The following is a 22,917-nucleotide window of genomic DNA, read 5'->3' on the forward strand; positions in this document are numbered from 1 at the left end:
GGCGAAGGCGGTGGCGAGGGCTCAGCGGGGGCCATTGGCTCCCGGGCAGCGGCAAAGGCAGCTTGAGGGGGAACTCCTGAAGCGCGTGGGGCCCGCAGGCCGGGCCGGGGTGACCCAGGCTGCAACCATGGAAGACCAAAGGGTAGGACGGGGTGTGGGCATAGGGTGGGGACCAGGTGATGCCGCAGCCCCCCCCCCGCCATGCTGCGGCGCTCCCCCACCTCAATGCACGGCTCCCCCACCCCCATGCACGGCGCCCTCCCCCGTGCACGGCTCCCCCGTTTGCATGCAGTCACCCTCCCTCTCCTGGGTGCCCCCCCCATCTCTAGGTCCCAGCCCTGACCCCATCCCCCACGCCTACCATCCTAGACTTGAGGACCCCCCGCCCCTCCCCGCGTAATCTGCTCCATTATACTGACCTTAGCGACCTCTTAGTCCTGGGTTGGGGGGGGGGGTCAGGACAGAAGCAGGAATTGCTGGCTGGCCTTCCTTCCTGTCCCTGCAGCCTCCCTTCCCCCTCCCCTCTTACCTGGGCTCTCTGAAGGCTCCTTCTTTTGTCCAGGTTATCTCTTTCTGGTTAATTCCTTTTCTCAGGCTCACCTCAGCTCCTGGGGCCAGGCTCCTTGGCTAGCCTTTAGCCCAGGCTACCCCAGTTCCCCTGTGGGTGTACTGACCACAGGTAGCCCTTTCCCCAGGCTAACCCATTTTCCTTCTGGGAGTTTCTTTGCCCAGGCTAGCCCTTCCAACCAGTTCATGGGCAACCTTCAAGATGTAGGTATTAGGTTGAAGATTTGGTGCTCATGCAGACTTGCTTCTGGTCTGCTCCTCTGTGAAGAGGCTCATCCTGGGCCTCAGTTTCCTCCCATGTAAATTGGGGGTTGCTCACAAGTGGCCACCACCTAAGTGAGTTCTATAGAGAGCCAGAGGGCCCCATAGCTCCTCCCTGAATTCCTGAGGGCAGAGCAGGGGGTCAGGCCACGTGAAGTGTGTGTGTGTGTGTGTGTGTGTGTGTGTGTGTGTGTGATACTTGTGGTCTGGTGGGACAGGAGGCTCTTCGGAAGATCATCACAACGCTAGCGATGAAGAATGAAGAAATCCAGAGCTTTATCTACTCACTCAAGCAAATGCTGCTGAATGTAGAGGTAAGGGAGGTACAGGAGGCGGGGAGTGGAGAGGGGAAGGGGAAAGGGCAGGGGGTGTCTGCCATTGGAACTGGCTTCTTATTGCAAAGCCCAGGAAGTGGCCGGGTCTGGCTGATCGCTTGGCCTCAGTTTCTTCAGCTGGACACAGATGTTAACGCATCCCTGCCATTCCAACCCAGGCAAACTCAACCAAGGTACAGGAGGACTTAGAAGCCGAGTTCCAGTCCTTGCTGTCCGTCCTGGAAGAGCTGAAGGAGGGCATGCTCATGAAGATTAAACAGGACCGTGCCAGCCGCACCTATGAGCTTCAGGTGGGGGGTCAGGTGTCCCCCTCCGCCCGCCTCCAGAGGCAGAGAGCCTAGTGATGGTGGACTCTAACGTCTGCCCCCTAGTCTCTCACCCGTTCCCTATCTCCATCAAACCCCCTTGGACTCCTCCTTGGACTACGGAGCTCAGGAGAAATCAGCCTGGGCACGTGTAGTTTTGGGTTTTCTTGTGTGCCCAAATTAAGGCTTGAACTCAGAGCCCTCTGGATTGGCTTTCTTGGTCACAGCTATCCTCCTATCAACTTGAGCCATGCCTCAGTCTGGCATTTTGCTAGTTAATCAGAGATAGAGTCTCAGGGGGCATGCCTGCCCAGGCTGATTTCAAATCTGGATCTTCCAGAGTGGCTAAGATTACATGCATAAGCCACTGGAGCCTGGCTCTGGGCATGTGTTTTCCAGGGAGGGGTTCCCAGGGGAGGGGGGGTGGGAGGGAAGAGGCTGTGGCCAGGTACTCCAGGCACCAGCCTCCCTTTCCCAGCTGGAGTTCAGAAGGCTGTGGGTCCTGAAGGTGGCGGGCAGATGCCTGGGAGGTGAAGCTGTATGGTGAGCTGTGGATTGATTGGTGCCATGCTCCCCTCAGAACCAACTGGCCGCCTGCACGCGGGCCCTGGAGAGCTCTGAGGAGCTGCTGGAGACGGCCAACCAGACTCTACAGACCATGGACAGCGATGACTTCCCTCAGGTGGGTGTCTCTGGGGCAGGACCCAGGTAGTTTTCAGTGTGTAACCCACTCATGCAACATTAAGCCCAGGTCCTGAATTCAAATCTCAGCACCAGCATGTAAAGGAAAGGAAGAAAGAGAAAGAAAGAAAGAAAGAAAGAAAGAAAGAAAGAAAGAAAGAAAGAAAGAAAGAAAGAAAGAAAGAAAGAAAGAAAGAAAGAAAGAAAGAGAAAGAAAGAAAAAAAGAAAGAAAGAAAGAAGAGAGAAAGAGAGAGAGAGAGAGAGAGAGAAAGCAAGTAAGCTGGACACTGGTAGCTCATGCCTGTAATCCTAGATTACTCAGGAGGCTGAGATCTGAGGATCGTGGTTTGAAGCCAGCCTAATAGGAAAGTGTATGAGATTCTTTTCTCCAATAAACAACTCAGAAAAAAAGCCAGAGGTGGCACTGGAGCTCAAGTGGTAGAGCTCTACCCTTGAGCAAAAAGAAGCTCAGGAACAGTGCCCAGGCCCAAAGTTCAAGTCCTAGAACTGGCAAAAAAAAAAAAAAGATTGGAGCCGAGCACTGGTGGCTCACACCTGTAATCCTAGCTACTCAGAAGGTTGTGATCTAAGGATTGTGGATCCAAGACAACCCAGATAGAGAAGCCTGTGAGACTCTTTTTTTTTTTTTTGTCAGTCGTGGGGCTTGAACTCTGGGCCTGGGCGTTGTCCCTCAGCTCTTCAGCTCAAGGCAAGCGCTCTACCACTTGAGCTACAGCACCACTTCCGGTTTTCTGGTGGTTTATTGGAGATAGGAGTCTCACGGTCTCTCCTGCCCGGGCTGGCTTTGAACCGCGATCCTCAGATCTCAGCCTCCTGAGTAGCTAGGATTACAGGCGTGAGCCACCAGCGCCCGGCTTCTTTTTTCTTTTTTTTTTGTGCTGGTCCTGGGACTTGAATTCAGAGCCTGGGTGTGCTCAAGGCTAGCACTCTACCGCTTTAGCCACAACACCACTTCCAGCTTTTTTCTTGTTTATTGGAGATAAGAGGCTCATGGATGTGTCTGCCCAGGCTGTCTTCAAACCATGAATTCTATTAGAGATGAGCCGATCTCTGAATTCTGTTCCATCCCTCTTTCTAGGCTGCCAAACAAGTCAAAGATGGGTAAGATGCTGGATCCGGTCCCTGCCCTGTGTCTCCCCATGGTGTAATGGTGGGGGACACCCAGGTTTGGGTGCTGGACCCAGAACATTGGGTCTGGGGAGACACCTGCCCCTCCTCACAATCAGGAGCCTGGAAAACCTCCTTCCCTGCAGGGTGACAATGGCCCCTGCCTTCCGGTTGTCACTGAAAGCCAAGGTCAGCGATAACATGAGTCATCTCATGGTGGACTTTGCACAGGAGCGGCAGATGCTGCAGGCCCTGAAGTTCCTGCCTGGTGAGAGGGGGTCTCATTGGAGGGATTTGGGGGAAAACGGTGTAGACTTCGAAACACCTAGAAAGGTCCTGGCGTGAGGCCAACCAACAGGTGCCTGAATCCCAGCAAGGCCCAGAGGGTGGAGTCAATGCAAGCCCCGCCCATATGTAGGTGGAGCACTGGGAAGGCCCGCCTATCTGTGCATGGAGCCTTCCAATGACCTGTCTTGTGCTAGTGGAGCGCTAGGGACTCCCATTTGTGGATGGATGCCTGGAAGCCACGCCCAATGTGGGTGGTGCCAGGGAAGCCACACCCATGCGTGGGTGGGGCCCTGGTTGAGTATCAGGAGGGAGCCCATATGGAACAGACCTAAAGGTGAAGCCTAGAGGAAGTCCCATTCACTAAGCAGTTGGGTTCTGGAAAAACTGTTCCCAGTGTCAGTCCTCTGTGGGCTGAACCCTGAGCCTGCTCTGGCTTCTCTCCTGGCTGGCTGGAAGCCTGAGGGGGCTCCAGCCCCAGGTGGTTTACCCCCAACACAGGCCATCATGCAGTGGACCGGGCTCCCGGGCTCCTGGCACATCCCCTGTGGACACAGAACCCTGATGTCTCCTCTAACTCTGTCCTGCTCAGTACCCAGCGCCCCTGTGATCGACCTGGCCGAGTCTCTGGTGGCAGATAACTGTGTGACCCTGGTGTGGCGCATGCCGGATGAGGACAGCAAGATCGACCACTACGTGCTGGAGTATCGAAGGACCAACTTCGAGGGCCCACCCCGCCTCAAGGAGGACCAGCCCTGGATGGTCATCGAGGGCATCCGACAGACAGAATACACCTTGACAGGTGAGGGGAGCAGGTGAGGGTAATACGCCAGAACTGGTAAAGGAACATACTTGCACAGATAAGAGAGATACCCGGGTAGGTAAGAGAAGCACACCTGGGCAGCTTAGGTAAGGGGACACACCTGGACAGGTAAGGGCAATACATCTGGACAGATGAAGAAACACCTGGACAGGTAAGACACACACACCTGGGTAGGTAAGAGAGCACACTTGGTCAGCTAAGGGTAATAACACCAGGACTGGTAAAAGAACATACTTGGATGGGTAAGGCACACATACACCCTGGACAGGTGAGGGGGGGCTACCTGGACAGGTAAAGGTAATACACCTGGACAAGTAAGAGACATAGATCTGGGCAGCTAAAGTAAGGGGAGCACACCTGGACAGGTAAAGGAGCACACCTGGACAGAGGGAATATACCTGGGAAGGTAAGGGAGTATCCTTGGGCAGCTTAGGTAAGGACTGCACACCTGAATACCTGGACAGGTAAGTCAGTACACCTAGGCAGATAAAGGAGTATACCTGGGGCAAATCATGTCTAGTCCAGTCTAGTTACTTATCTTCCCCGAATACCTCAGCCTCTGCAGGTGTCCATGGAGCTATTAAATCATCCAGAGACTACTGACCTCCTCCAAAGTCCATATATAGCAGGCTGGCCGTGCATCACATCTGACAGGGAAGGGAACTGAGGAACAGGAAGGGAGGCCACCCTGTCGCTCCCCCTTCTCTCTCCAGCAGCCACGGACTGGCGCTCTCATAGATCTAAGTTATCAGCACCCACACCGTGCCAAGATCCCCAAGCCCATTTAGCCTGCTGGAGCTGGGGATTGGGAGAGTTCCTCAGCACTTACAAGAAACAGAAAAGCCAGGGGACCCACCCAGCTGGAGGGGGGGAGGATCAGAAGGCGGGAAATATCGGGGTTCCCTAATGAGTTTTAAAAAGCTGCCTTGAGCGGGGAAGACCTCGTCTGCAGACGTGACATTCACTCCCTCACCCAGGGGCTGTAATCAGCCGCTAGTTATCTGTAATTAGCATACATGCTTAATCATGAGCATGCTAATTGCTATGGAGAGAAGCCACCAGCCAGCCTGGGAGCCTGAGAAGCTATTGGTGTCTCCTCTGCATGGGAATGAAAACAAACACACCGCCTCTTAAAAATAGGCACCCACAGTGCTCACCTCCAGACCGTTCTGCTTTTTATTTTTATTTTATTGTGACTTTCTGTTGTGGAGTAATTACAGATGTACAGCAAGCTGCAAAATAATAATATGATAATGAGATAGTGCTGGGGGGGGGACTTTCCCTGCAGCCGGGGCAGCTTAGGTCAGAAGTGTAGTCCAGTGTCAGACTGGGGAGCTGATGGGGTGTGATTCGGGTAGCCTGACACTGGGTTCCATGTGCTGTACCCCCCAAAAAAACAAAACTAACAGGCCTCATGCCCCTGGGTTCCATTTCTAGCAATGCATGATGATGATGATGACGATGATGATGATGATGATAGCAAGTAGGGGCATTGGTGACTCACATCTGTAATCCTAGCTAGTCAGGAGGATCGAGTTTCAAAGCCAGCCCAGGCAGGAAAGTCCATGAGACTCTTATTTCCAATGAACCACCAGAAAACTGGAAGTGGCGCTGTGGCTCAAAGTGGTAGAGGGCTAACTTTGAGCAAAAGAGCTCGGAGACACTGCCCAGGCCCTGAGTTCAAGCCCCACAACCAATAAAATAAAATTTAATAATAATAATAATAATAATAATAATAATAATAATAATAATAATAATAATAATAATGAGAGAGGCTTAGAAAACAAACCAAGAGATTGTCTGTGAAGGGGGCTCATAGTAACAAAGTTGCAAGGCAGGCTCTGATTGGTCTGGTTGGGTCATGTGCCTATTTCTGAGCCAATCACTGACAAGGGCCATAAAGTCTTTTCATTGGCTGCTCTGGTTTGGAGGTGGGGTCAAGAGTTGGGATACAGAATTGCTTGTAAGGTGTTCCTTATTGTGGCAGCCATGGGATCATGGAGGAGAGTGATAGGTGTTACCAAATACCTCTGATGTCTCTTACATCCATCCAGGTCTCAAGTTTGACATGAAATACATGAACTTTCGGGTGAAGGCCTGTAACAAGGCAGTTGCAGGTGAATTCTCTGAGCCAGTGACCTTGGAGACAGCAGGTGACCAGCTGCCCTCCTCCCCCCATCCCTATCTCTGACTACATACCCCCTCCCTCCCAGTGCTCTGGGGTTGTGTGTCTCAGTCATACTCTAATAATGGGTCTGTGGGCCTTGTTGCCTTGGCCGCTAGGAAGCTCATACCTGAGTCCACAGTGGCATTCTTAGCTTGAATGGATACCATTCTATTCCACTTTTCCTTTTTTTTTTTTTTTTTTTCCTCATGGACTTGCTCAGGTTTTTCACTCCCAGCTGATGCTCTACCAATTGAGCCATGCCTTCAGTTCTAGATTTTTGCAATAAATGTCGAGTCTCCCAGGTTAGCTTTGAGCCATGATTCTTATATCTCAGTCTCCTGAGTAGCTAGGATTATAGGCATAAAATACCAGTGCCCAGCTCAATTAAACAAAAAAGAGAAAGAGAGAGGCTCACTTTTTGCCTGGGCTGAATTTTGTATTGTTTGAGATGGAGTCTGACTAACTTTTTGCCAAAATTGACCTTGAACCATGGATTTCTGTTTCAGCTTCCTGATTAGCTAGGATTACAGGCATGAACCGTGGTGCCTTCTTACCATGCTGTTTTTCTTTTATCTTGGAATATATATATACATACACATGGCCGGGCGCCTGTAATCCTAGCCACTCAGGAGGCTGAGATCAGAGGATCGCTGTTCAAAGCCAGCCCGGGCAGGAGAGACCGTGAGACTCCTATCTCCAATGAACCACCAGAAAACCGGAAGTGGCGCTGTAGCTCAAGTGGTAGAGCGCTCGCCTTGAGCTGAAGAGCTGAGGGACAGCGCCCAGGCCCAGAGTTCAAGCCCCACAACCGACCAAAAAAAAAATTTAAATTTAAATTTATACACACACACACACACACACACACACACACACACACACACACACACACATATACACATATACATATATACACACATATATATATATATGCCTTCAATATCAGATTCACCAGGTCTCCCATGTTGATTTGCATATCTCACTGGGAAGTTCCTTTGCTCTCTCACTTCCGTCCTGCTGTAACTCCACCCCTGTCTTGGAGGTGAAAAATCAGGGAAGAACAATTGTCTTGAAAAAGGCCCTTACTAGGATCAGGGGCATGATTCTAGTGGTAGAGCACCTGCCTAGCAAGGCCAGACCTTGAGTTCAAACCCCAGTATTGAAAAAGAGGGGAAAGAAAGTTCTCATAGACTTTAGAAACAGTTGGGCCGCAACCCCAGACCTCCCTTGGGCTCTTCCCTTGGGTTCTTCCTTTCCTATCTTGTACCTCCTGGTGTCTTTCTGCCTGTCTGCTTGTCTCCTGTCTGTCCCTGTGGCGGTCTGTCTTGGTCACTGCCTGCCCGCCCGTGTCTCTGTGTCTCTCTGGGTTTTCCCGTCTCTGTGACTCCCTGGTCTCCCCGGCCCCAGCATTCATGTTCCGCCTGGACGCCTCCACGTCCCACCAGAACCTGCGGGTGGACAACCTCTCTGTGGAATGGGACGCCATGGGCGGGAAGGTGCAGGACATCAAGGCCCGAGAGAAAGATGGCAAGGGGCGGACAGCTTCTCCTGTCAACTCCCCAGCCAGGTACCTGCCCCTCCTCCCCTCCCGCCCTCCCTCCCCCACTCCCCTTCCCAAGGTGGTGGGGAACACACACACACACACACACACACACACACACACACACACACACACACACACCGCCCAATGGGATCAGGACAGGGAGGAGAAGCAGAAGGCTAGGGAGCAGCTGTGCTGGAGGAAGCCGGCTGCTTCCTTCTACCATGAATGGGGAGGTGGGGGGGTGGGAGGGGAGGAGGGATTATAAGTAGGGTTTGGCTTATGCCTGTCATCCTAGCATCTCAGGAGGCTGAGTGAGATCTGCGGATCGCAGTTCAAAGCCAGCCTGGGCAGGAAAGTCTGGGAGACTCTTTATTTCCAATGAACCACCAGAAAACTGGAAGTGGAGCTGTGGCTCAAGTGTTAGAGTGCTCGCCTTGAGCAAAAAAGCTCAGGGACAGAGCCTGGGCACTGTTCAAGCTCCACAACTGACCAAAAAAATAAAAAATATAAAAAAATGTTTTCTAGCCAGGCGCCAGTGGCTCACACCTGTCATCCTAGCTACTCAGGAGCCTGAGATCTGAGGATCCTGGTTTGGAGCCAGTCTGGGCAGGAAAGTCTTGTCTTCAATTACTAAAAAGTCAGAAGTGGAGCTGTGACTCAAGTGGTAGAGCACTAGCCTTGAGCCCAGTATTATCAGGGACGAATGGAGCAGGCCGTGCCTGGAATGGTCCAGGGAGGCCTCCTGTGTGGAAAGTGAGGCCTGGACCAAGCTTCTCCCCTTTTCCCCAGAGGTACTCCATCTCCAAAGAGGGCGCCCTCCAGCCGTGGGGGCCGGGACCGCTTCACCGCCGAGTCCTACACAGTGCTGGGTAAGAATGGGATCGGGGTCCGGGCAGGACCCTGGTGGTGGTGGTGGTGTGTGTGTGTGGAGCAGGGGACCTGGATGAGATCTGGATTCAGAGATCAACAGGAAGGAGCCTCTGAGTCCAGGGAAGGATCTGGGACAGGAAAAGCAGTGGGATATCCAGACTCCAGGTGGACTGTGGGCCCATGGGGAACTGTGGGCAGGAGCCAGAGTATGGGGAGGAGAGGACCACTTTCTGGGGGGAATTAAGGGACATCTGGACATGAATTGGAGGTAGTTCCTATGGCTTGGCTTTGGTAAGTATGTACAGGATGTTTACCAAGCCTGAGGAGTAGCTGGGACCCTGGGAGTAGCTGGCAGGAGTAGCTGGGACCCTGGGAGTAGCTGGCAGGAGTCGCTAGGACCTTGGAAGTAGCTGGGGCTCCTGTAGAAGTCCACAAGGCCCTGGTTTTACCCAGTGTCCCTCTGTCCTCTCCCCCCCACCCACCCCAGGGGACACGATGATCGATGGCGGGGAGCATTACTGGGAGGTGCGCTATGAGCCAGACAGCAAGGCATTTGGTGTGGGCGTGGCCTACCGCAGCCTGGGCCGCTTTGAGCAGCTGGGCAAGACGGCAGCGTCCTGGTGTCTCCACGTCAACAACTGGCTGCAGGTCAGCTTCACCGCCAAGCACGCCAACAAGGTCAAGGTGCTGGATGCCCCCGTGCCCGACTGCCTGGGTGTGCACTGTGACTTCCATCAAGGTGACCCCAAGACTCCAGCCACCTCTGCCCTCCCACCCCGCCCCCATGCCTGAGCCTCAGCCCGGGACATCACCCACCCCGTGACCCCTCCCGCTGCCCCCTCCTCCCCGCCCAGGTCTCCTGTCTTTCTACAACGCCCGCACTAAACAGTTGCTGCACACGTTCAAGGCCAAGTTCACACAGCCGCTGCTGCCCGCCTTCACGGTGAGCCGCCTTCTGGCTGCCCAGGGGGAGTGCAGGACGGAGAAGGGGGTGGGAAGGGTGGGTGGGTGCAGGGCTCCCCTGATCTCCCTCCTCTCCCCCCCTCCCAGGTGTGGTGTGGCAGCTTCCAGGTGACCACCGGTCTGCAGGTCCCCAGCTCCGTGCGCTGTCTACAGAAGCGGGGCAGTGCCACCAGCAGCTCCAACACCAGTCTTACCTAGAGACACAAACCGGTTGGGTGCTTTGGGGGTGAAGGGGGAAGCTGCCAGAGGCATTGGGTGGTTCAACTGGACCAAGCCCTCTCATGTGCTGCTTGGAGCCTTAACTCTGGATAGTGAGGGGTGGGGGTCCCCAACAAGGTGTGGACACCGGGGTGACCCTCTCCCCTCACTTGCAAATAAAGGTCAAACACTGGCCAGGCTGTGGGGTTGGTTCTTTGGTGTGGCCTCAGGACCTTGAGCTTCTCCCCACCCTAATCGCTATGATATGCACATCTCTGTGGGTCAGGCAAGTAGGCTTGTGGAGTTCAGGTAATGGAGGCAACTGTGCACAAACATTGTGGGGCCCCTGTCCCCCCCCCCCCAGTGTCCCAAGCATGCCAAACACATAAGCCTGCTTTTGTTTTTTGTTTTTTTTTTTTTTTTGTCGGTCATGAGTTTTGAACTCTGGGCCTGGGTGCTGTCCCTCACCTCTTCAGCTCAAGGCTAGCTCTCTATCACTTGAGCCACAGCATCACTTCTGGTTTTCTGGTGGTTTATTGCAGATAAGAGTCTCAAGGACTTTACTGCTCAGGCTGGCTTTGAACCACAATCCTCAGATCTCAGCCTCCTGAGTAGCTAGGATGACAGGTGTGAGCCACCAGTGCGCAGCAAGCCTGCTCTGTGTGTATGTGGGGGAGTCTGTTGAGTTTTAATTCTGGGCAATTGAAGGTCAGCCGCTGGTCCCCAGCATGGCGGTGACTCAGTGCTCCAGTGCTCGTCTCTTCTGCAGCTTCTCCTCCAACTCTGCCGTCACATCCCCTAGCCCTGTGTTGGGGTCAGGACCTCAGCTTCAGATGAGCCAGAAATTCCCCAGTCATGACAACCTCTCCCCCCCAATCTATAGAGTCCCGTGCAGACACAAATGGAAACAGGCTGAAAGGCATCATCCTACCCACAACATGCTCCCTTGTCTTACCTCTCAGAGTAGGGCAAAATTCACCCTGCATCCACCCCCACAGTCCCCTTACTTGTGGCGAGGAAGAGAGCCTGGGCCGAGCTGCCTATAAGCTTCCTGGCAGGGACGCTGTTGATAGCCTTGGGTTCTGGTGGGGTGAGGGGGAGCAGAGGTGGGCTCAGGCCTCAGCCCTCCCAGAGTGCATTGTGGGAGGAAAGCGCTCTAGCTACCTGGCTTGGGGCTGATGGGTGGCTTTGGAGGCTTTACTGGAAGCTTTCCCAGTTTCTTGGGCTTCAGGACGGCTGGCTGGCTACCGGAAATCACTGCATACACAAATATGGGGGTGGTCATGTGACACCATTGCCTTCCTGCACCCCACCCCAGTTTCTGCAGCCCTCACCCACCATCCTGATTGACGTAATCCACAGATGGGGTGTCTTCAATGGGGGTGATGTAGTTCTCATCCTCGATTGGGAGTGGGGGCAGGGGAGGGAGAGGGGGCAGTTTGTCCTGGCTGGACGCAGGCACAGGAGGTGGCAGCTTCGGGACACTTGCAGGGGTTACAGAATCTGATGGAGAAAAGGGGGTTCGCTGTCAAGGCCCAGGTGGTCCTGACACCTCTAGTCTGTCTGTCTGCATACCTGGATACAGCATGGCGCTGTGTACATACAAGGATGCAAGTGTGTTTGTATCCTCAGGTAATAGAGACACACGTGGGCCTGCATTTGCATAATTTGAGTTTATGCAAAACCGCTCATGCATATGCTGTTGTGCCACTTTGGCAGCAGAGGTAGTGTGTGTGCACGTATCTATGAATGACTGCACCATGGAGCAATGAGTTTACATATGTTGGCTGCTTCCGAGGGACACACGTGCCACATAGCATGTAGTCCTGATGGGACAACGCTTGTGTCCTCAGGCTCAGACCTGAGGATTGAGGTTCAGAGCCAGCCCAGGAAGATAAATCCAAGAGACTCTTCTCTCCAATGAACCATCAAAAAAGCTGGAAGTGGAGCAGTGGCTCAAGTAGTAGAGCACCAGTCTTGTGCAAGGAAAAAAAACAAAACAAAAAAAAACCCCACAAAGCTCAGGGACCGTGTCCAGTTCAAACTCCAGGACCAGCCCTAAAGTAAATAGGTAAATAAATTCCTTCCGGGTCGTCAGTAAACACCATATCTCCCATGAACCCTTCTCTGCCTTGTCCCCTTCCTCCCCGATCTAGGGGAACCCTAGACTTAGCCAGCCTACCAGATTTCTTCTCCCGCCCCCCCCCCCAGTCCCACTCTTCTCCCATCCTCTAGGGTCCTAAATCTGGGGTCACTTCTCTTCCTGAGGTCTGGGTATGTGCTAGCTGAGGGGGTGGGTTCAGGGTCCCTCCCTCTCTGCCCCAGCAGCAGCCTCGGGGTGGGGGCGTCACCTGGGCCCGGGGCGGAGGGCGCCACCCACAAACTCTCGCCGTTCTCTTTATCCGCTTCCACGTAGCCTGGAACAGAGAGGGCGACCTGGAGGAGGCGCGGCGGCCAGAGGCTGTCCCTTTCCTCTGGACGATGGGGACATGAGAAGGGGAAGACTGGGCCCCCCTCGGCTCCCCCCGCCCGAAGGCGCACCCACCTAGCACCTTCTCGTAGTCCTCCTCCAGCAGGAAGGGCACCAGCGCCCTCTTGGTGTGCGACACGAAATAGTTGACCACCGCATCCAGCGAGGCGCAGGGGAACTGGGGTGGGGGGGGTGGAGGGGGAATGGGAGACCGCGGTCAGGGAGACGGGGGGAGGGCGCGGACCCCACCACCAGCGCGCATCTCGGGACCCCGGGACCGATGCTCACCGGGTCCTCCACGTCGATCACGTACTTGGCGCCCTCGGGCTTCACCTTGTAGTGCCGGACCACGGGCGCCCTGCGCGGAGAACGCGCTGAGGAACGGGTTCTGCCTGGCTCCGCCCCCGCGAAACCACGCCCCCTCCCCGAGCTGGGCCGGCCCTATTGGAGGATCGCCTCCCACTGACCACGCCTTCCCATGATCCGTCCCTCCCCGGCCCCGCCCTCCGAGTTTGCCTGGGCCCGCCCGATTGGAGGATTACCTCCCAAGTGGCCACGCCCCTAAACAGCCCGCCCCCTCCCTGGCCCCGCCTCCAGGTTTGACTCCACCCTGTGTACTGAGATCTGATTACACCCTTGGAGGGTTCAGGGCGATGCCCAGGCTCTGTCAGCCCTCAGATCGACCCCTGAACGGGACTCCATGACCTCTGCCCCCTGCCCTATCCCGTTCAAAGGCCCATTCTCGCTGGGCTTGACCTTGTTTTTTGTTTTTTGTTTTGGTAGCTCCTCGGGCTTGAACCGGGCCTGGGCGCTGTCCCTGAACGCTTCTGCTTTACTCCCGGTTTTCTAGTGGTTACTGGAGGTAAGTTTCTCGGACTGCCTAGCCCCAGGCTGGCTTTGAACTTCGCTCCTCAGATCTCAGCCTGAGTAGCTAGGATTACGGGCGTGAGCCACCAGCGCCGGGCTTTGATTGACAGGCCTGCCCAGGTCGGCCTGCTCATCTTGACTGGCCGGAGGAGCGCAGTCTAACTCTCAGGCACTGAGCCCCGCGCCGGTGTGCCGCCCCTGCCCCCAAAGCCGGCCCCGCCCCTAGGCGAACTTGATTTCAGGGGTGGCTCCGCCCCAACCTCTGACCCACAACCCTCACCCCCACCGCGGAGGGCTCCGAGTCGCGCATGCGCACCCGTTGAGCATCTGTCTGGTAGTGACAGACACGCCACCTTCTGTGCCATCCCCGCTGGGCCGCAAGAGCAGGTTCCCGCACTCAGGGTAGCGCTCCAGGAGCAGCTGTGCCTCCAGCCGGCTGACCTTCATAAAGCACCTAAAACCAAACCACAGCAACTGGGAACAGCTCCGCCCCCAGGGGGCGCAGGTTCCGCTATTCCTAACATGACCCCGGGGGCGCAGGCCCCGCCCTTCCCGGCATAATCCGCGCCAGGCCCCGCCCCCAACATAGCCACGCCTCAGAGCAGAGGCCATAGCCCCGCCCAGACCAAGGCTCCACCCTTCCAACACATGCCTACCCCACCAAGGCCCCGCCCCTCCACACATAACCCCGCCCCACATCAAGACCCCGCCCTCTCATCATAGCCCCGCCCCAGAGCTCAGGCCACGCCCTCCCCCTATCACCTGCCCCTAGAGTCCTAGCTCTGCTCTGCCCCCTGACCCCCCACCCCTAACAGACCTGCACCCCATGCCGACAGACTCAGCTCGCTGCCCACCATCAGCCACACCTGCTCTGCCCATTCCCACCTTGGAACCCCTGAGCCAGGGGTCCCCAAGACTTACGAGGGCACCTCGCTTGCGCGGCGAGCCTCCTCCTTGGCCAGGACTTCAGCCATCATGTACAGATGTCCAGGCAGCAGGGTCAGGTTGAAGGGGACACGGAGCTGACAGGGGATGGGGGCCCCGGGAAGGCACAGGCGGTGAGGGGACGGCCAGCTATGCCCAGAGCACAGGCAGGCATGGGGGCTCAAACAAACTTATACTTCGGGACAAGGGGCTGGAAAAGTCTCAAGCAGCCCACAAGTGCCAAACAGGGGGAAAACACTTGTAATCTTAGCTACTGGGGAGGCTGAGATCTGAGGATGGAGGTTTGAAGCCAGCCGGGGCAGGAAAAGTCTACGAGATTCTCACCAAAAAGCCAGAACAGGAGATGTGACTCCAGTAGAGAATGCTAGCCTTGAGTGAAAAAGCCAAGCACGAGGCCCGGAGTTCAAGCAGAAATACCCACACAGAAAAAGGAAAAAGGAAGTCATAGGGAAAAGAAGCAGGAAGGTAGACCACTGGGTTTAAGTCATGGCAAGCTAACTTTAGAATTTGAAGCACTATTGGGAACACAGAAGATGGGCCCTGGGTCTCCAGGTCCAGCCCAGTGTGGGGTGGGGGGAAGAGAGGGCGTGAGGGAGGTCTGGGGTCTGGGAGACATGAATAGAAGATGCCCACACTCGAGAGCTGGGAAGGTGGCTTAGTGGTAGAGCGCTTGCCTAGCGTGCATGAAGCCATGGGTTCCATTCCTCAGTAGCACATAAATAGGAAAAGCTGGAAGTGGTGCTGTGCCTCATGTGGTAGAGTGCTAGCCTTGAGCAAAAGAAGCTCAGGGACAGTGCCCTGGCCCTGAGTTCAAGCCCCAGGACTGGCAAAAAGAAAGAAAGAGCCAGGTGCCAGTGGCTCACGACTGTCATCCTAGATACTCAGGAGGCTGAGATCTGAGGATCTCAGTTCAAACCAGCCCCGGGCAAGAAAGTCCGTGAGACTCTTATCTCCAATTTACCAGAAAACCAGAGGTGGCGCTGTGGCTCATGTGGTAGAGCACTTGCCTTGAGCTGGAGAGCTGAGGGACAGCACCCCGGCTCAGCGTTCAAGCCCCACTACTGACCAAAAGAAAGAAAGAAAAAAATGCCCACACTCACCTCCACTACGGTCAAAATAAAGCCTTTCCACATCTCCCGGGACTCCAGGCTCTCTACCTAGGGAGAGAAAGAGGGAAAAGTAAGAGACACTAACTCCAAGAGCAGCTTTGAAGATGGTATTTGGGGGGGTGATCTATGACTTACAAATAAGGGGTTGCTTAACACACCCCAGCCCTTTTTGTGTGTGTGTGTGGGGGGGGGGTTGTGGGGCTTGAACTCAGGGCCTGGTTGCTATCCCTGAGCTCTGTCACTCAAGGCTAGATAGAGCTCTACTACTTTGAGCCACAGCTCTACTTCTGGTTTTCTGTTGTTCGTTGGAGATAAGTCTCACAGACTTTCCTGCCTAGGCTGGCTTTGAACCATGATCCTCAGATCTCAGCCTTCTGAGTAACTAAGATTACAGTCCTGAGCCACCAGCATCCGGCTTTAGTTACTTTTGAGTTTGAGTTTTGGTTTCACCCAGAGTGGCCTAGACCAATATCATATTTAAGCTTACTATTGTAGCTCAGATGACAACCATACACCACCATGCCCAACTGTCCAGCTGAAAGGGTGGGTTACATCCCCTGCACCTCTGATGCTCTAAATTCTTTCATCCCAGCTTCCTTTGGGTAGAAGCTCAATGTATCCCCACAGCCCACATGCCATGCACGACCTGCCTCTTGTCCTCTCTCCTACTCTGCTTTCTTTGCTCCCTCTGGTCCAGCCACACAGGCCTCCGTGCTGTTCCTATAATAATACATCAGGCTCAGACCTGCCCCAGGGCCTTTGCACTGCCTGTGTCTGCTGCAGGCCATCTTAGGGACTACATGTTTGTTTGTTTGTTTGCATGAATGGAAGAGATCTTTCCCATTCACCCCATCCACCTACCTTGAACTTGACCTCTTGGGTCCTGAGGACCAGAGTGAGGTGGATACCAGAATCACGGGAGCTTAGTTGGGGAATGCTGTCTGTGAGCTTCACAAATGTTCTCAGGTCCAGCTTCTCCAGTGGCTATGGCAGAGAACACAAAAACAAGGAGGTGTGACAGCCCCAAGCCTCTTGGAGAATGTAGCTGTTCCTGTGACAGTGGGGCACACTTCCTGTGCATGATCTGTGGGGGTCAAGGGCGGGCTAGGTCCTGCTCCCCATTCTCAGGCTTACCTGGAAGTCTCGATTGCTGTTGTAGAAGCAGATGGTGAGACCCTGGAGGCCTGCCCAGAACTTCTTGTAACCCTAAGAAGTGGAGGGCGAGCAATGAGGAAGTCAACGAGGGAGCTCCAGTAACCTACTTCTGCCCTGATCAGGGCCTTTGCACAGGCTGTTGGTTTCCTAGACCTGGATATGCTTGCCCCACATCTTCACAAAGCTAACTGCTTCGGTTTTCTGGTCAAATATTGTCTTCAGGGAGGTCCCGCTCTATGCATCGTGACTCACATTCTGGGATCTGCTGTTCTCATCAAGAAAGGACAAAAGAAGCCCAGCACTGGTGGCTCACGCCTGTAATCAATCCTAGCTACTCAAGAGGCTGAGATCTGAGGGTCACAGTTCAAAGCCAGCCCGGGCAGGATAGTCCATGAGACTCTTATCTCCAAGTAACCACCAGAAAACTGGAAGTGGCGCTGTGGCTCCAGTGGTAGAGCACTAACCTTGAGCTGAAGAACTGAAGGACAGCGCCCAGGCCCAGAGTTCAAGCCCCGCAACTGATGGGGGGGGAGGGGGGAAGGGCAAAAGAGACCCTTGGGCTTGAGTGTAGCTCTAAGTAGAACCCTTGCCTAACACACCCTAGGTCCTGGGTTCCATTCCAGGCCCTGAAACAACAAACCAAAGCAACTGGACCCATTGCAGCCTCACAATTTGTGGAGGAGGCTCTCTAGGATTAAGAACATCTCACTGCTTCATAGTATGCCGTCCATATCCACCCACCCACCTACCCACCCATTCATCCCCTATCTATTCTTTCATCTGTCTGCCTATCCATCCATCAACCCACCATCCATCAGTTCACCTATCCATCCATTCCTCCATCCATCCATCAACCCATCCGTTGACTCATAATCCATCCATCCATCCATACACCCACCCACCCATCCACCCATCATTCATTTACCCACCAACTCATCCATTCATCCACCTATCCATTCATTCATATTTGCCTCTCCATCCATCAATCCACCATCCACCAATTCACCTATCCATCCATTCATCCACTCATCCATCTACCACCCACCCATCCACCATCCATCCAACAACCTACCCATCCATCAACCCACTCATCCATCCATCCATCCATCCACCCAACCATCCACCTATCTGTTCATCCATCAACCCACCCATCCACCCATCTGTCCATCCATCCATCCATCCATCTATCCATCCATCCACCAACCCATCCACCCATCTGTCCATCCATCCACTCATCCAGCCAGCCACCTACCTGTCTACCCACCCATCCATCCTCCCTGGATCCACACATTTATCTGCCTCGCGCTTAGTGAGGATCTACCATGTGCTAGCTACTCAGAATGGAGCAGTGTATAGTCAAACTCCGTGTGGTATTCGGAGGTTCAGCTGGACGTGACCTCAGCCATCTTGAGTTGTGGTAGCTTTTATTACATTAGTCCATTTTTCCTGCACAAATTCTCAGCAAACTATAAAAGAATAAAAACAACTGGCTACTGGTGATTCATACCTGCAATCCTAGCTACTTAGGAAGAGAATCATGGTTCTAAGTTGGCATAGGCAGATAAATCTGAGAGACTCTTATAGCCAATTAACCACCAAAAATCAGAAGTGGGGCTGTGGCTCAAGTGGTAAAGTGCCAGCCTTCAGGAAAAATGTCAAGGGACAGTGTGTGGGCCCAGAGTTTCAGGCCCCAGTACACACATGATTCATGCACATGAGAGAGAGGGAGAGAGAGAGAGAGGCAGAGAGAGGTGGAGAACAAAACAATTGGAGTACTTGGAACTTCACACCTGGCCCATGGGAGTACTGTACCCAACACTTTGACCTTAGCTTAAGACAAACCAGGTGAACTATGAATTTAGGAGAGCCATTTTTATTTATTCATTTTTTTTGTGCCAGTCCTGGGGCTCGTACTCAGGGCCTGGGCATAGTCCCTGAGCTTTTGCACTCAAGGCTGGATAGGGCTCTACTACTTGAGCCACAGCTCCACTTGTGGCTTTTTGGTGGCTCATTGAAGATCAGAATCTCACAGGCTTTTCTGCTTGGGCTGGCTTTGAACTGCGATCCTCAGATCTCAGCCTCCTGAGTAGCTAGGGTCACAGGTGTGAGCCATCGGTGCCCAGCTCCCTCTACCCCTTTCACTGGAGGTAAAACTGAGGCCCTAGAGGAGTCAGGGACAGCAAGGAGGCTTCCAGTAGGGGTTTGTGCCTGGTTCCCTAAACTCTAGAGGAGTGGGTAGTGGGGAGGTGGAGGGAAGGCCAAGGTCACCTTGAGGAAAACCCCAGGGGCAATGGCAGGGATGCCTGGAGCGAGGAGCAGAGAGGGCTGGCTCAGAGTCTTCATAGGGTGTGTGCGGAGGGAGAGCTGGGGGGCCTCGGGGAAACTGAGGAAGACACAGGTGTGCATGCACACATACAGACATGTCCTGTCCGATATGGCCGGACATCTGCTCTCAATGTCCCTGACTGTCACCTGTCCAGGATTTGACCCCTAAAGCCCCAGTGAGAACAGGCTGGGGAAGAGAGAGGGAAGAAGAGAGGTGTGGGAGTCAGAGGGCTTTTCATTTCCTGGAGGAAGTTCCAGTCTTGTTTGTATCCAAAGGATCAAAAAAGAGACAGATGGAAAGACTGACAGACAAACCCACAGACCGACCGACAGACCGACTGAACGACAGAGACACATAGAGAAAAAGAATCAAGTAGAGAAATACAAGGACAGACAGAGATAGACACAGACAGACACACATACCTAGAACCCTTGACAGCCCCCAGTACCAGTCCAGCCACATTCAGCCACCCCGTGGGGAAACTGAGGCCCCGAAACACAATCCACCTCTGCCCCGGCTCCAGAGCTATGCTGAGCTTCCCATCAACCCTTACCTGATCTCGGGGCCCCTTTTTCTCTAGAAAGCTCTCATAGTAGTGTGAAGGCGCAACTCCTTTGGGCTTGGGGACCCGGGGTGGGCCCAGGGCAGAGGCCATTTGGGGCCCAGGGGGTCCTGGCCCTGCCGCTCCTTCCAGGGGCGTCCCTCCACAGCTGGGCCAGGAAGCTGAGAAACTGGTTCCAGGGGAATTTCCTCTGGCTGTCAGCAATCACCTCCCTCTCCCTGCCCGTACTGGGCGGGGGCTGGGCCGGGGCAGATCCAGGAACCCAGGGCAAGTCCCAGCCTCTCTGGGCTCAAAAGATAGGAGTGTGAGTGAGCATGCGTGGGGTAAGGTGCCATCCAAGGGTCAGGGGAATGGGGGAGGAGAGAGAAGAACGCAGGCACAGGGCAAATGCCCCTTAGACACAACTCCAAGGCTCCTCACAGCCAGCTCCTGTGTTCTCTCTGTGGACAGAATCTCTGGGATTCCGATAGGGACGGCTCTAAGTGTGCTGATCAATTTGGGCCTATTGATCCCATTCTCTTGAGGTGCTGGGGACGGAACTCGGGGCCTTGTGCAGGCTAGGCAAGCACACTACCACTGAGCTAACACCCCAATTCTATATGCGTATAGTTTGTTCACTGCTGTCTAAGCAGTTCACTATCTATCTATCTATCTATCTATCTATCTATCTATCTATCTATCTATCTATCTATCTATCTATCTTATTTGTTTGTTTGTTTATTTGTCGGTTGTGGGGCCTGAACTCTGGGCCTGGGCGCGGTCCCTTAGCTCCTCAGCTCAAGGCTAGCACTCTACCACTTGAGCCACAGCGCCACTTTCGGCTTTTTCTGCTTATGTGGTTCTGAGGAATCGAACCAGGGCCTCATGCATGCAAGGCAAGCGCTCCACCACTGAGCCACCTTCCCAGCCCCAGCAGTTCACTTTTTAAAGTAATCATAAAAGGTGCACTTAAACTGGGCACTGGTGGCTCACACCTGTAAGCCTAGCTATTCAGGAGGCTGAGATCTGAGGACTGTGGTTGGAAGCCAGCCCAGGCAGGAATGTCTGTGAGACTCTTATCTCCGATAAATTACTCAGAAAAAGGCAGAAGTGGCACTGTGGCTCAAGCAAAAGAAGCTTTGGACCAGTGCCCAGGCCCAGAGTTCAAGCCCCAGGACTGGCAATAAGTAAGTAAATAAATAAATGGTACATTTAGTCATTAGTTTATTTTGGTATGTGCTTATCCTGGGGCTTAGATTCAGGACCTAGATACTGTCCCTGAGTTTTTTGTTTTTGTTTTTTCATTCAAAATAGCTCTCTACCACTTGAACCATAGCTCTGCTTCCAACCTTTTCCTGGTTAATTGGAAATCATAGTCTCCTAGATTTTCTTTCCTGGGCTGGCTTTGAACTGTGATGCTTGGATTTCAGCCTCCTGAGTAGCCAAGGTTACAAGCATGAGACACCTGCTTCCTGGAATGGGACCAGGAGACTTGCTCAGCAAATTCTGTGCCACTTAATGATACTCTTGGCTTTTGGACTTCTCTGATTTTTATGTTTTGGTATCAACATAATAACACTAGCTCCATGAACTGAGCTGGGATATGTTCTAACTTCTGATTTCTAGGATAGATTATGCAAATTGGTATTACTTTATTTGTCCCTCTTTTCTTTGAAACGGTTTTTTTTTTTTTGTGAAATTCTACGGGCCTGGATATTTTTTTGTTTTGCATTTAAAAATACTTTTTATTGGGCTGGGATGTAGCTCAGTGGCAAAGCGCTTGCCTAGCAAGTGCAACGTCCTGGGTTCGATCCCCAGTACCAAAAAAGAAAAGACAAAAAAAATACAGTTAAAAAAATACTTTTTATTGTAAAGATACTGTACAGAGGGGTTACAGTTACATGAGTAAGGTGATGAGTACATTTCCTATGGAGCATTGTTACCCCCTCCTTTGTTTTTCCCCTACCATCCCTTCTCTCCCCACTTCCCCAACTTCTCCCTCCCCCCCAAGTTGTAAAGTTCCTTTCCAACATAGTGTCTTGTACATCTCATTGCTACAATAGGTCAATCTGTATCCTTGTTTCAGCATTTTGTTATTTCCCTTCCCCTCCCGAAATTAGAAAAATATGTATATATAAGATGCAAGGTGGGGCTGGGAAGGTGGCTCAGTGGTAGAGCGCTTGCCTTGCATGCCTGAGGCCCTGGGTTTGATTCCTCAGCACCACAGAAGCAAAAAGAAAAAAGCTGGAAGTGGCGCTGTGGCTCAAGTGGTAGGGCGCTAGCCTTGAGCTGAAGAGCTGAGGGACAGCGCCCAGGCCCAGAGTTCAGGCCCCACGACCGGACCCAAAAAAAAAAAAAAAAAAAAAGATGCAAGGCACCAGAATCAAACACAGTGAAAACAGGAGTTATGCCATGGGGAAAGAACATACAAAAGAAACAAAAAATTACATAGTACATTTTAAGTACATTAAAAACAATTGCAACAAAGATAAAACCTCTTGTGGGTTTTTTTTTTTTTTTTTGAGAAATTCTAAAATCACAGATTCAGCTAGGTGCTTGTTGGCACACTCCTGTAATTAATCTTCCTTATTCAGGAGGCTGAGCTCTAAAGATCAAGGTTTCAAGCCAGCCTAAGAAGGAAAGTCCTTGCTGTTGTTGGCAGTGGTTGTGGAGTCTGAACTCTGGGCCTGGGTGCTGTTTCTCAGCAATTCAGCTCAAGGCTAGCGCTTTACCACTTGAGCCACAGGGCCACTTCCGGCTTTTTTTCCCTGTTTATGTGGTGCTGAAGAATCAAACCCAGGGCCTGATGCATACAAGCCAAGCACTCTACCATTGAGCCACCTTCCCAGCCCCTGTGAGACTCTTATCTCCAGTTAACCAGCAAAAAGCCAGAAGTGGATCTGTGGCTCAAGTGATACAGCACCAGCCTTGAGTATAAAAGCTCAGGGACAGCACCCAGGCCCTGAGTTCACATCCAAGTACTGGCATGTATGCATGCATGCACACACACACACAAGTACACACACACAAGAAATTCAGGCTAGTTTGATATTGCTTACTTCGCCTGGAGTTAGAGGAAACCTGGGCCGCAGAGTGGCTCTCTTAAAAGGAGGCCTGGCCTAGAGAATACAACCAGTAATAATAATAATAATAAACATTACATTAATATTTGATAAACACGATAATTTAATCAACATTATTAATAACCTATTAATATATCCATCATTGATGACATTTGATAAGAGTAACTAGCATCGCCTAATGACAACATAATTGTTAATAATAGTCAATGATAAGCATCATAGTTAATAAGCGATAATATCTATCACAGTGTATTAATATTTATTATCATAATACTTGTTATTGTTATCGTTATGATT

At 52.9% G+C, this 22,917-nt stretch overlaps 2 protein-coding genes across 5 annotated transcripts; one reads left to right on the top strand and one right to left on the bottom strand.

Annotated features, from left to right (window-relative positions):
• LOC138807616 (fibronectin type III and SPRY domain-containing protein 1) lies at positions 1 to 10,311 on the top strand. Of its 2 annotated transcripts, none has more exons than XM_069993398.1 (13): positions 1 to 142; positions 1,047 to 1,142; positions 1,322 to 1,453; positions 2,049 to 2,150; positions 3,250 to 3,272; positions 3,425 to 3,546; positions 4,156 to 4,365; positions 6,441 to 6,539; positions 7,958 to 8,117; positions 8,883 to 8,962; positions 9,451 to 9,702; positions 9,818 to 9,906; positions 10,014 to 10,311. In XM_069993398.1, exons 1-13 carry the CDS (start codon positions 128 to 130, stop codon positions 10,122 to 10,124), a joined length of 1,491 nt encoding a protein of 496 aa, XP_069849499.1. In that variant the 5' UTR covers positions 1 to 127; the 3' UTR covers positions 10,125 to 10,311. The 2 variants fall into 2 exon arrangements, with proteins under 2 accessions (XP_069849499.1, XP_069849500.1); XM_069993399.1 differs by having other exon boundaries at positions 9,451 to 9,611; positions 10,014 to 10,120.
• Positions 10,312 to 10,531: 220 nt separating this feature from the next.
• LOC138807617 (signal-transducing adaptor protein 2-like) lies at positions 10,532 to 19,761 on the bottom strand. 3 transcript variants are annotated; one of them, XM_069993400.1, is made up of 13 exons: positions 19,550 to 19,755; positions 16,650 to 16,721; positions 16,373 to 16,499; positions 15,507 to 15,559; positions 14,383 to 14,483; positions 13,778 to 13,915; positions 12,883 to 12,952; positions 12,670 to 12,772; positions 12,476 to 12,541; positions 11,463 to 11,627; positions 11,289 to 11,381; positions 11,132 to 11,206; positions 10,532 to 10,928 (listed from the first exon to the last, which is right to left on the bottom strand). In XM_069993400.1, exons 1-13 carry the CDS (start codon positions 19,649 to 19,651, stop codon positions 10,864 to 10,866), a joined length of 1,230 nt encoding a protein of 409 aa, XP_069849501.1. In that variant the 5' UTR covers positions 19,652 to 19,755; the 3' UTR covers positions 10,532 to 10,863. The 3 variants fall into 3 exon arrangements, with proteins under 3 accessions (XP_069849501.1, XP_069849502.1, XP_069849503.1); XM_069993401.1 differs by lacking the exon at positions 12,476 to 12,541 and having other exon boundaries at positions 19,550 to 19,757; XM_069993402.1 differs by lacking the exons at positions 10,532 to 10,928; positions 11,132 to 11,206; positions 11,289 to 11,381; positions 11,463 to 11,627 and adding an exon at positions 11,652 to 12,182 and having other exon boundaries at positions 19,550 to 19,761.
• Between the last annotated feature and the right edge of the window lie 3,156 nt (positions 19,762 to 22,917).

This window comes from Dipodomys merriami, unplaced genomic scaffold (assembly GCF_024711535.1).
Source record: "Dipodomys merriami isolate MVZ:Mamm:240054 unplaced genomic scaffold, mDipMer1.0.p SCAF_421, whole genome shotgun sequence".
Classification (NCBI taxonomy): Eukaryota; Metazoa; Chordata; class Mammalia; order Rodentia; family Heteromyidae; genus Dipodomys; species Dipodomys merriami.